This window comes from Eumetopias jubatus, unplaced genomic scaffold (assembly GCF_037043125.1).
Source record: "Eumetopias jubatus isolate StellerSeaLion01/CBP00866 unplaced genomic scaffold, mEumJub1_p1.0 scaffold_2, whole genome shotgun sequence".
Taxonomy (NCBI): Eukaryota; Metazoa; Chordata; class Mammalia; order Carnivora; family Otariidae; genus Eumetopias; species Eumetopias jubatus.
In genome coordinates, this window is record NW_028274808.1 from 41,007,271 (window position 1) to 41,019,952 (window position 12,682).

Consider the following 12,682-nt stretch of genomic DNA (forward strand, 5'->3'; position numbering starts at 1 on the left):
TACCCTAATGTTTTGACTATTACAGATTTGTAATATAACTTAACATCTAGAATTGTGATATCTCCACTTTTGTATTTTTCAAGATTGCTTTGGCTATTCGAGGTCTTTTGTGGTTCTATACAAATTTTAGGATTCTAGCTCTGTGAAAAATGCTGTTGTATTTGGTAGGGATTACATCAAATCTGTAGATTGCTGTGGGTAGTTTAGACATTTTCAATATTTGTTCTTTCAACCCATGAGCATGGAATGTCTTTCCATATCTTGATATTGTCTTAAATCTCTTTCATCAGTATTTTATAGTTTTCAGAGTACAGTTCTTTCATCTCTTTAGTTATATTTGTTCCTAGGTATCTAACTTTTTCACACAATTGTTAATGGGATTTTTTCTTGATTTTTCTTTTTGCTTCTTCATTATTATAGTATAGGAATTCAGCAGATTTCTATACATTGATTTTGTATCCTGCAGTGTTACTGAATTCACTTATAAGTTCTAGTGATTTTTAGGTGGAGTCTAGGATTTTCTATTTTTGTTTCTGGTCATATGCAAATACTGAAAGTTTTACTTCTTCCTTACCAATTTGGATGCATTTTATTTCTTTATGTTGTCTAATTGCTATGGCTAAGACAGTACTATGTTGAATAAAAGTGGTGAGAGTGGACATCCTTGTCTTGTTCCTCACCTGAGTGGAACAGTTCTCCCTTTTTCCCCATTGAGTATGATATTGGATGTGGGTTTTTTATATAAAGCCTTTATTATGTTGAAGTATGTTCTGTCTAGACCTACTTTGCAGAGGATTTTTATCATGAACGGATGTAGTACTTTGTCAGATGCTTTTTCTGCATCCATTGAAATGTGGTTTTTATCCTTTCTGTATTGCTGTGACATCCGTTTGGTTGTTTTGGAAATACTGAACCACCTTGCATCCTGGGAATAAATCCCACTTGATCAGGTGTATGATTTTTTTTTTTTTGAGAGAGAGTATGCACACACATGGGTGTAGGGCAGAGGGAGAATCTTTGTGCAGACTCCCCCTAAGCATGGACCGCCCCCCACCAATGCAAGGCTCAGTCTCACGACCCATGTAACACCTGAGCCAAAACCAAGAATCAGACACTTAAAAAACTGAGCCACAACCCCTGGTATGTAATATTTTTAATGTTTTGTTGGATTTGGTTTGCTAAGATTTGTTGAGGAGTTTTGCACCTATATTCATGAGAGAGATTGGCTTGTAGATCTCTTTTTTTTGTGGTGTCTTGGCAAGCAGCCTTGAAAAAGAACAAAGCTGGAGGCATCATAAGTCCTGACTTCAAACTATACCACAAATCTATAATAATCAACACAGTATGGTACTGACATAAAAAAAAAAAAAACAGACACACAGATCAATGGAACAGAATAGAGAACCCAGAAATAAACTCACAGAAATTTGTTCAATTGATTTTTGACAAGGCAGCCAAGAATAGATAATGGGGAAAAGATTGTCCCCTCAATAAGTGGTTTTAGGAAAACTGAATATCCACATGGAAAAGAATGAAAATGGACCTCTTATCTTCTACTTCACACAAAAATCAACTCAAGTTGGATTAAATCTTTGACTATAAGCCCTGAAGCCATAAAACCCCTAGAAGAAAACATAAAGAGCAAGCTTCTAGACATTGGTCTTGACAATAATTTTTAAATTTAGGAACAAGAACAAAAATTAGTGGGACTACATCAAACTAAAAAGTTCTACACAATGAAGGAAACCATTAACAAAATAAAAAGGCAGCCTACTAAATGGGAAAAGACATTTACCCTGTTGGTGTGAATGTTAACTGCTACAGTCACTATGGCATATAGCACTGAGGCTCCTCAAAAAACTAAAAACAGAACTACCTGGTGCACCTGGGTGGCTCAGTCGGTTAAGCATCTGCCTTCAGCTCAGGTCATGATCCAGCGTCCTGGGATTGAGCCCCATGTCAGGCTCCCTGCTCAGCAGGGAGTCTGTTTCCTCCCTCTTCCTCTGTCCTCGCTTCTCTCTCTTGTGTGCGCACTCTCTCTCTCAAATAAATATAATCTTTTTTAAAAAAGTAGAACTACCAGTAATCCCACTTCTGAATATATAGACAAAGGAAACAAAATAATTATCTGAAGGAATAACCTGTACTCTCATGTTTATAGCAGAATGGTTTACAATAGCCAAAGTATGGAAAAAACCTAAGTGTCTGTCTACAGATGAATGGATAAAGAAGATGAGGTATATATACATGATGGAATATTATGCAGCCTCTAAAAAAGAATGAACTCTTGTCATAGGCAGCAAACATGAATGAATCTGGAGAGCATTATGCTAACTGAATTAAGTTAGACATCGAAAGATAAATACTACATAGTATCACTTGTGGTATTGTGATATCTGGGATTTTTTTTAAGTTGAATTTATAGCAATGGAGAGTATAAAAGTCATTTTCAGGCATTGAGGTGTGGGGGAAGTAAGGAACAGCTGGTAAAAGTATGTAAGATGGTTATAAGTTATAAGATAGATGAGATCTGAGGAAATAATGTATAGTGACTACAGTTGATAACACTGTTGAATAATTGAAAGTTTCTGAGTAGAACTTAAATGTTTTCACACAAAAAATATTTGTATATACATATATATAAATATGTAAAGTGATGGGTGTGTTAACACAATGAAGTGACTTTTTTCATGATGTATATGTATATTAAATCCTCATACTGTATACTTTAAATATCTCACATTAAATTGTCAATTAAAAAAATTAATAAAGCAACATAGAAGAGGAAATGTAATCCATATAATAACAAATTGTAATTTTTCAGGATTTTTGCAATATCCAGAAGATATTTCCTGAACATCAATAGTGACCATTAATTTTAAATAAATTAATAAATAACTAAATCTCTTACATTGCATAAATCAGTTATTCCAGAGGGAGAGGAAGACGGCAGCAGAGTAGGAGGACCCTAGACTAATGTTGTTCCATGAACACAAACTAGGTAGCTATCAAATCCTAAGTAACCCAGAAATTGACATGAAGACTGAGAGAACAAACTCCACAACTAAAGGAAGAGAAGACATTGAATACGGTAAGGAGTGCAGAGAAGTGATTTGGGGGAGAAACAGATGCCAGGTGCTACAGAGGGGAGAGAAGTGTGGTTGTAGAGAAGGATAAAAGAGGAGCACACAGGGGAACACACAAGGAGAACCCAAAGCCATTGGTTTGGAAGACAAGAGGGGCTGGATTTTATGTATTCTTACCATCAGAGGGGCTTAGAGCCTGGAGTTTTAAAGGTCAGCAGGCTTGCCTGGCATAGAGACTAGAAGGCACTGTGCTGCTCCTGAAGAGAAGGCAGGCAAACAAAGCAGAGGGAACTAGACAGCATTAATGCTAAGCAAAATAAGTCAGTGAGGGAAAGGCAAATACCATATGATTTCACTCATATGTGGAATTTAAGAAACAAAACAAATTAATAAAGGGACAAAAAAAGGAAACAAACCAAGAAACAGTCTCTTAAGTGTAGAGAACAAACTGATGGTTACTAGAAGGGAGGTGGGTGGGCAGATGGGTTAAAGAGGTGATGGGGATAAAGGAATGCAGTTGTTGTGATGAGCACCAGGTGATGAAGTGTTTAATCACTATGTTGTACAAACTATTACACTGTATGTTCACTAACTGGAATATAAAAACTTTAAAAAAATGTATTAAAAATCAGTTGTTCTTCAGTAAAGTTGGGAGCAGGGAGACAAATGGATAAGCAAAATAAATATGGTATACCACAAAATGAAATAGTACTTAGCAATAAAAAGAAACAAACTATTGATTTGCACAATATGGATGAATCTTAAATTTAATTTGCTGAGTAAAAGAAACCAGTTTTATGCCATTTTGAAAAAGGGAAATCTATAGGGATGGAGGACATCAGTAATTTTCAAGAATTGGTAGGGGAAAGGAATTAACTAAAAGAGGAACGCAGGTGGCAATTTTCTATATACAGTGAACACATCTAGTACCTAGATTTGGTTTCTAAATACCGTTGTCCAGCAAGAAGAACGGAACTTCTTGGAGACATTTCTTCCAGGGTCGACATAAGGAAAATTTAAGATGAGCTTAGAAGCATCTTCTTGTGGTACCTAAAAGAAGTGCTTAAAAAACAAAAAAGGAAAAAGAGGGAGGCATGTTCAAAGGAGACAGAAGCCTCCTTGATAGAACTACTAGTGGCCAAAGCTGAAAAAAATGGAGCAATAAATTTAATAATGATAGTATTTTATTATAATGCAAAAGAATAAGATTATATCCATGTGTCCATACTTACAGAAGAATTGCAATTACTAATGTAGAACAAATGAGGGAAATAAAAAAACACCATTAGAGCAGCACAATAATAATTGTCATAGGCAAGATCCACTGATGAATGCTCATATTAGTGTTCTGAAGTTTAAGGAGAAACAGGCTATTTTCATAGTCACAAATTTTCCCCAAAACATTTACAAAAGAAAATTGTAACATTACAGAATAGAAACTTGTCAGACAGCACCTTAACCAAGTAATCAAGGTTAATATCACTGGTCATAAAACATATATACCCTCATCTGATGCCCTGAGAGGGTCCATCAGTATGATATCCTTCCCAAAAATGTACAACCTCAATCTAATCAAACAAACCTAAATTGGGGATATTCTGTAACATAACTGGCCAGTTCTAATACTCTTCTAAATGTCAAGGTCATGAAAGACGAGGAAGGAGTGAGGTTCTGTTGGTGACTGGAGAAAACTAAGAAATCATAACAACTACATGCACTGTGGGATCATGGATAGGATCCTGGAACAGAAAAAAAAAAATAGTGAAAAAATTGGTAAAGTCTGAATAAAGCCTTAAGTTTAATTCATAGTATTGGATTATTGCTTTCTTCATTTTGAAATTTTTACTATGGTTATATAAGTTGTTAACATTAGGGGGAACTGGGTAATGGGCAGATGGGAATGTATGTACTATCTTTACAAATCTAAAATCTCAAAATTAAAAATTAAGTATAGATGTCTAAGGGCCCAGTGTTGTTTTTATATATCTCACGATAATCAAATAGCAGTGGAGAAAAAAAAGACTATTTTAATTTGATCACCAAATAAACACTTTGATTATTATTAATTTTCTGGTTTCTTTTAAATATATTTTGGGAGAAAAATAATAAATATATTTTGGTTGTGATTATTTTGAATTTTTAATAAAAATATTCACTAATTAATCTAATAAGCATTTAAACCAGAGGTGATTGAGGAAATTGAACAGGTGAACTAAGACAAATGCTCTTAATTTGGTGCTGTTTTTTAGCAGTATATCAGAGTTTATTAATTTTCTTCTTCTCTTCATTCCTCTTTATTAATTGAATGTAACCATCCATTTTCTGCCTCCTTCATACTTAATGTACATTAGAATCTCAGAGTTAAATTTGCCCTCCTTGAAGGATCAGAGATTTTTTTTTTAAGATTTTTTATTTATTTGGGGTCAAGGGGAGAGCAGAACGGGGGGGGAGGAGCAGAGGGAGAGGGAGAAACAGGCTTCCTGCTGAGCAAGGAGCCAGATGTGGGGCTCAATCTCAGGACCTTGAGATCATGACCTGAGGCCAAGGCAGACACTTAACCAACTGAGCCACCCAGGCACCCCGGAACAGAGATTTTAAAAAAGATTGGCCAATTAAAGGTTTTCTCAGTGGCTGTGAGGGTGCCCCACACTTTTATGGCAGTTGGCAAAGTAGTCGCTATAAGATGCCAAAGCACTGTGGATAACACCACCATCCTACCTCATTAATAGCTTTACCGGGGGTTTCAGTATAAGAGAATTAACTGTTATTTGGCAGCTATCATTCAATATTATTCATTGGACTGAATCTATAATTATTTGTTGTATTCTGTATACTTGGCAATGTGCTAAACCATGTAGAAATCAAAAATCAAAATCAAAATCATGATCTCTACCAAAGAATCCCCACTCTTTTGAAAGAGGACAGACATGAAGGCTCTGTAGTGGGTAGAAAGAGCAAAGGCTTTAGAGATTGTTCATATCCTTACTATCTTTCTTTGATTACTAGATCTGTGTCCTTGGGCATTTATTTAAACTCCCTTGAGTTTGTTTCCTTATCTCTAATATGGGATACTAATGTCAGTCTTAGAAAATTGTTATGATCATTAATACCTGGCACATAGACACATAGTAAATGATGCCTGTTATTACAGTTTTTGTTATCAAGACTGATAGACTACTGGAAAACATGGTAGTTTATTACACGAAATAACTTTGTTCATTGAGTATTATGTTAGGTGCTCAATCTGTGTTTTCTCCCTTTAGAGATGATGAAGAGAAAAAAAAATCTCCATCCGAAGGTACTGATGAGAAGGCTAATGGGACACATCCAAAGACCCTCAGTCGTATTGGGAGCACTACCAACCCATTCTTAGACATTCCTCATGACCCAAATGCTGCTGTGTACAAAAGTGGATTCTTGGCTCGGAAGATCCATGCAGATATGGATGGAAAGAAGAGTAAGCACAATTTGTTGTCATTGTCTGTTTGGTTTATTTCATCTTGAGGCCCAAAATGTAAAGTGAATTTATTTGAAGTAAAGTCAAGGATGAAGAAAAATTATATTAGGTTCATCTAGAGAAGTATTAACTGAAGTTTGATGAAGCCTCTAACCCTAAGTCAGAAATCCATTGTGGCACCTGCTCTTCTCCAAGTAGAATTATAGAACTTCAGAAATGGAAGACGTCTTACAGATTATTCATTTCCAATCTTTTATTCATTTATTTACTCTTGCCTTCAACAAATAATTCTGGGTACTTAACTGTATACTAGACATCAAAAATGTAGCAGCAAATGGGATGGGCAAGGTCCCTGTCTTCATGGAGTTTACATCTCTGGTGGTTGAGGGGAAGAGTGAATTTATAACACAGCATAATCAATAATGTAAGATCCCACAGACAAGGAAGGCAAGGAATGGCATTCTGCACACATTTGGAGGGATTGGCCTTTATGGGAGATGGATAGGTGTTTCGTAGGCAAGCATGGTATAATTAGTACTGGAAAATTAAAGGAGTCCCATCTGACGGTTCTGTGAGGTATGAGACATCGTTATCTACTGACAGGGGTAATAGTATTTGAGATTTGAAAGAAATGAAGTACATTTCTATGCTTAGAATAACCTATGCAGAAAGTGAAATAGCAATTTGATATAGTTGAACGGGCTAAGGTAAGCTAGTATGTATGCTCAGAATTAGTGGGTTAAACCATTAGGGTATTCCTACCTACCTAGAGACACAAATATGCACTGCTTGGATGGATAGTACCACTACTTCTGTCCGTGGCTGGGTACTTTGTTAGCACCTTCTTTTGGGTTACAGTCAAGAGAAATATTGTAATAGAGTGGCTTTGACACTGACTAATGATGCTGAGTATGTTTCTCAGTTTTTCCAAGTTCCTTAGGAGTACCTCTACCATATATCCTGTACAGTCTATATACTAGCCTATTAGACTACTAAATTTTCTCAAAGAGAATTGTTTCAGGACTCTTGTAGTGGCAAGTGACAGCAAGTCTAACTGGCTTAGAAAAAAAAAGGTCAAGGACACACTTAAAATGAAGAATGTTTCCAGGACCCTTTGTCCATTTCTGTCTCTGCATTATATTGCATGTCATCTTTACTCTTTGAAACAGGTTTCTTTTACATGGCTGGTTATGTGATTATTAGCAGCACTTTAGAGCAAGTGTTCAATTTTGTCAACAAAAAGTATTCTCCTTCTTTCCTGATTGAATTTACTGTATTCTGGGCACAACCCTGATTTGTATGAGAGATGGAATACTGTAATTGTCAGCACTCACTTGGTCGAAATGCAAAGAGGGAAAGTTCCCTCAAGAATGAATAGGATACAGTTCTCATAGAAAGGGATTCTTTTTGGTGGACAAAGCACTAGATATTCATTTCTTTGTTGGCAGCATACACACACACCCTTTCTCCAGCCAGTTCAAGCAAAGCCTTTGGTAAACATAGTACCATTTTTCATTTATAACCACAGATATACTTATCTCTGTCCCACATGTCATGCCTAAGAGTGGCTCCCATCTCCAAGGTTTAAATTTGCTGGTCGGTGTCCATTTTCCCTAGGTAAGGATGTAAATTCACTCTATAGGCTAAATGAAAAATACAGAAATATTTGACAACTTTATATAAAGTTCCAGAAGCAAAGAGCAGAATAACTGCAGTTGAAAATACCAATTCAGGAAAGGCAAAAAAGGAAGCAAAACAGCAATCATTGGTTCGGTGTATTTTACTACATTCTGCAAGGTTAACCTACTTGAACATCTTTTCATTGATTCATTTCCTTAGCAATGGATTGACATAATTGATTAACTTATTTCAAAGAGTCCCCAGATTCATCTTACCAGTGAAATTTTCTTTCTTTCTTGTTTTCCTGGGACACTTCTAAGGATTATTGGAGAGAATTCCCTGGCTGGAAGCTCTACTCCCTTAGCTGACCACTGTATACGAGTATAGGTACAAAACCTGGGAGTTCCTTAGTAGTTGAGCCATCATAGACCTTCTCTATCACGCTAGATTTTCCTGCCAATATAACTCCTTTAAAGCCTTAGTTAACTGCTTTGAGAACTTCAGATTCATTAGGGCAGTTTTAAGTGTCATGGGACTTTTATCTTTTTAGCAACTTAAGAATTTCTGCCTAGGTGAGGCGCTCCCCCCAAAGACCAGCACAGGCCCCTGCGCACATCATGTCCCTAAAGCCTAGAGTGTTAAAAGTCAGCAGGTTTGGCTGGGATACAGCTCAGAAGGCACTACAGTGTTCCTGGAGAGAAGTCAGACAAACAACCAGGGGCAGACTGTAGAAACAGCAATCTGAAAAACACCTGAAACAAACAGTGGGGAGATTATTCATTCTTCTTGGCTTGCTTCCCTGAGAGACAGCATGCACAGATACTCCTCTCCAGGAACAGAGGAACTGGCTAGGTCCATTTCCTCTGCTACCCCGCAGCATAAACACAGAGCCACCTGCAGTAAGCAGCACAGTGCCCACACTGGATGTCTAACCTCCTTATACAAAGCTTCACATCCCTGCAATCTGGTAATACTGCCCTTCTCAGTGAAGCTTGCCTCAATCCCAGTGCCGCAGGCCCTTTCCTCAGAAGACCAGCAGAAGCCCTTGCCCACACCACAGCTGCTGACCAAAGAGTTCTGCATGGCTTCAGTTCAAGTGGAAGTATCAGTTCTCATTTAACACACAGACCAAAGTGAACCTAGTTAAAACATGCCACATTCTAGCCAAAGACCAAACACTTCCCACTGCAGGCAAGGAGAAGCCACTGCAGAAACTGGCCTGAAGGATACAGCAGCCAAAACACAGTAGCAGAGGGCATGCAGCACACACCAGAGACAGTATCTGAAGTACCGGGCCCTGGACCTATATGATCTCTTCTCCATAAAGCCATGACTATTAGGAGCGGGAAACATACAGGCTTTTCTAACACAGAGGAGAAGAGAGACTTAAGCAAAATGCCAGAGATCTAAGCAGAACAGATACAAGTAATATGACTGATGGGGAATCCAAAACAACAATTATAAGTATACTAGCTAGCTTGAGAAAAGAACAGAAGACCAGGGAGACCCTTACCACAGAGATAAAAGAGTAAAAAAACAGTCAGAAATGAAAAATTCAATAACTGAGATTCGAAACAATAAATGCAATGACCAAACAATGATGCAACAAACACAAGGATGGAAGAAGCAGAGGGCCAAAAAAGCGACATACAAGATAAAATAATGAAACATAAGCTGAACAAAAGAGAGAAAGAATTTTGCAATATGAGAATATACTTAGGGAATTCAGTGACTCCATCAAATGTAATAACATTCATATTCTAGGTATACTAGAGGAGGACAGAGAAAAGAGGACAGGGAATTTATTTCAGAAAATAATATGTGAAAATTTCCCTAATCTGGGAAAGGAAACAGGTATCCAGATCTGGGAAGCACCAAGAAATCCCATCAAAATTAACAAAAGCTGGGATGCCTGGGTGGCTCACTCAGTTAAGCATCTGACTCTTACATCTCGGGTCATGATCTCAGGGTCATGAGATTGAGCCCTGTGTTGTGCTCCGTGCTCAGCGGGGAGTCTGCTTGAGATTCTCTCTCCCTCTTCCTCTGCCCCTCCCCAACACTCTCTCAAATAAATAAATCTTTTAAAAAATCAACAAAAGCTGGCCAAGAACATGACATCGTAATTAAATTTTGTAAAATGTACTGATAAAGAGAAAAGTAGCAAGACAAAAAGAAGTCCCTAACTTACAAGGAAGACCCATCTCTCAACACAAATTTGGCAAACTAAGAGGGAGTGGCATGTTATATTCATAGTACTGAGTGGGAAAAATCTCCAGCCAAGAATACTCTATCTAGCAAGGAATAGAAGGAAAGATAAAGAGTTTCCCAAAGAAAAGCTAAAGGAGTTCATGGCCATTAAACCAGCCCTACGAGAAATATTAAAGAGGACTCTGAGTGGAAAAGAAAGACCAAAGTGACAAAGACAAGAACGTAATAGAGAAAATCTCCCAAAATAACAAAACAAGTAATAAAATGGCACTAAATACATATCTATCAATAATTGCTCTAAATGTGGGGTGCCTGGATGGCTCAGTTGTTATGCGTCTGCCTTCGGCTCAGGTCATGATCCCAGGGTCCTGGGATCAAGCCCCACATCAGGCTCCCTGCTCCTCGGGAAGCCTGCTTCTCCCTCTCCCACTCCCCCTGCTTGTGTTCCACCCCCCCGCTATGTCTCTTGTCAAATAAATAAATAAAATCTTTAAAAAAATAATTACTCTAAATGTAAATGAACTAAACACTCCAATCAGATACACAGTGTCAGAATGTATTAAAAAGAGAAGACCCATTTATATGCTGCCTACAAGAAATTAATTTTAGACCTAAAGACACCTGTGCATTGAAATTGATGGAATGGAGATATATTTATCATGTAACTGGACATCAGAATAAAGCCAGATTAGTAATACTTCTCTCCGACAAACTAGGCTTTAAACCAAACACTGTGAGATGAAGGGCATTATATCATAATAAAGGGGACAATCTAAAAGTAAGATCTAATAATTGGAAGTATTTATACACACAACATGGAGGCACCCCAATACATAAAACAATAACAAATATGAAGCAACTCATTAATAATAATAGAATAAGAGTAGGGGACTTTATTACCCCACTTAGATCAACGGACAGATCATCTAAGCAGAAAATCGACAAGGAAACAATAACTTGAATGACACACTGGACCAGATGAACTTCAGAGATATATTCAGAATATTTCATCCTAAAGCAGCAGAATGCACTTTAATGCAGGTTCTTTTTGACTACGCATGGAACATTGTCCAGAATAGATCATATACTAGGTCACAAATCAGGCCACAAAAAGTACAAAAAGATTGAAATCACGCCATGCATCTTTTCTGACCAGAGTGCTATGAAACTTAAAGTCAAACACAAATATATATATATATATATATATTTATATATATATATATATATATTTGGCACAGACACATGGTGGTTAAACAACATGCTACTAAACAATGAATGGGTTAGCCAGGATATCAAAGAAGAAATAGAAGCCAGACTTATCAAAAAGAAAAGAGAAAGGAACCAAATAAAATCAAAACAGGAGACAAAAAATAACCACCAACACCACAGAAATAAAATTATAAGAAATATTATTGGGTGCCTGGGTGGCTCAGTCGTTAAGCGTCTGCCTTCAGCTCAGGTCATGATTCCAGGGTCTTGGGATTGAGCCCCACATTGGGCTCCCTGCTCAATGGGAAGCCTGCTTCTCCCTCTCCTGCTCCCCCTGCTTGTGTTCCCTCTCTCACTGTGTCTCTCTCTGCAAATAAATAAATAAAATCTTAGAAAAATATATGAAAAACTATATGCCCACATATTGGACAACCTGAAAGAAATGAATGTATTCCTAGAAACATGTGAACCACCAAAACTGAAACAGGAAGAAATAGAAAACTTGAAGAGACCAATAACTAGCAAAGAAATTGAATTAGTCCAGGGCTAGGTGACTTCATGGGTCAATTCTATCAAACATTTAAATGACAGTGATTACCTATTCTTCTCAAACTATTTCAAAAAACAGAAGAGGTAGGAAAACTTCCACATTCATTCTGTGGGGCCAGAATTACCCTGAATTCAAAAATAAAGACTCCACTAAAAGAGAGAACTAGAGGTACAGGTGTAAGGTAGTACCTTACCAACAGTATGGTACTGGCACAAAAACAGACACATCAATCAATGAAACAGAATAGAAAACCCATCAATATCCCTGATGCTTATGGATGTACAAGTTCTGAATAAAATAGTAGCAAACCAAATCAAACAGTACATTAAAAAAATCATTCATCACTATCAAGTGGGATTTATGCCTGGCCTGTAAGTGCGGTTCAATATTAGTAAATAAATCAAAATAATACACCACAAAGAAAGGACAAGAACCATATGATCCTTTCAATAGATTCAGAAAAAGCATTTGAAAAAACTATATAACATCCATTCATGATGAAAAAAAAAAACCCTCAGCAAAGTAGGGTTAGAGGGAACATACCTCAACATA

The 12,682-nt window shown here is 37.1% G+C and overlaps 1 protein-coding gene across 1 annotated transcript in view; it reads left to right on the top strand.

Moving 5' to 3' along the window:
* The window catches only part of PSD3 (pleckstrin and Sec7 domain containing 3), a 492,408-nt gene that overhangs the window by 327,362 nt on the left and 152,364 nt on the right, over positions 1-12,682 (top strand). The window contains exon 11 of the mRNA XM_028124024.2: positions 6,350-6,543. Within this exon, the coding sequence (XP_027979825.1) occupies positions 6,350-6,543 (194 nt within the window). The remainder of the gene's footprint in view (positions 1-6,349; positions 6,544-12,682) is intronic.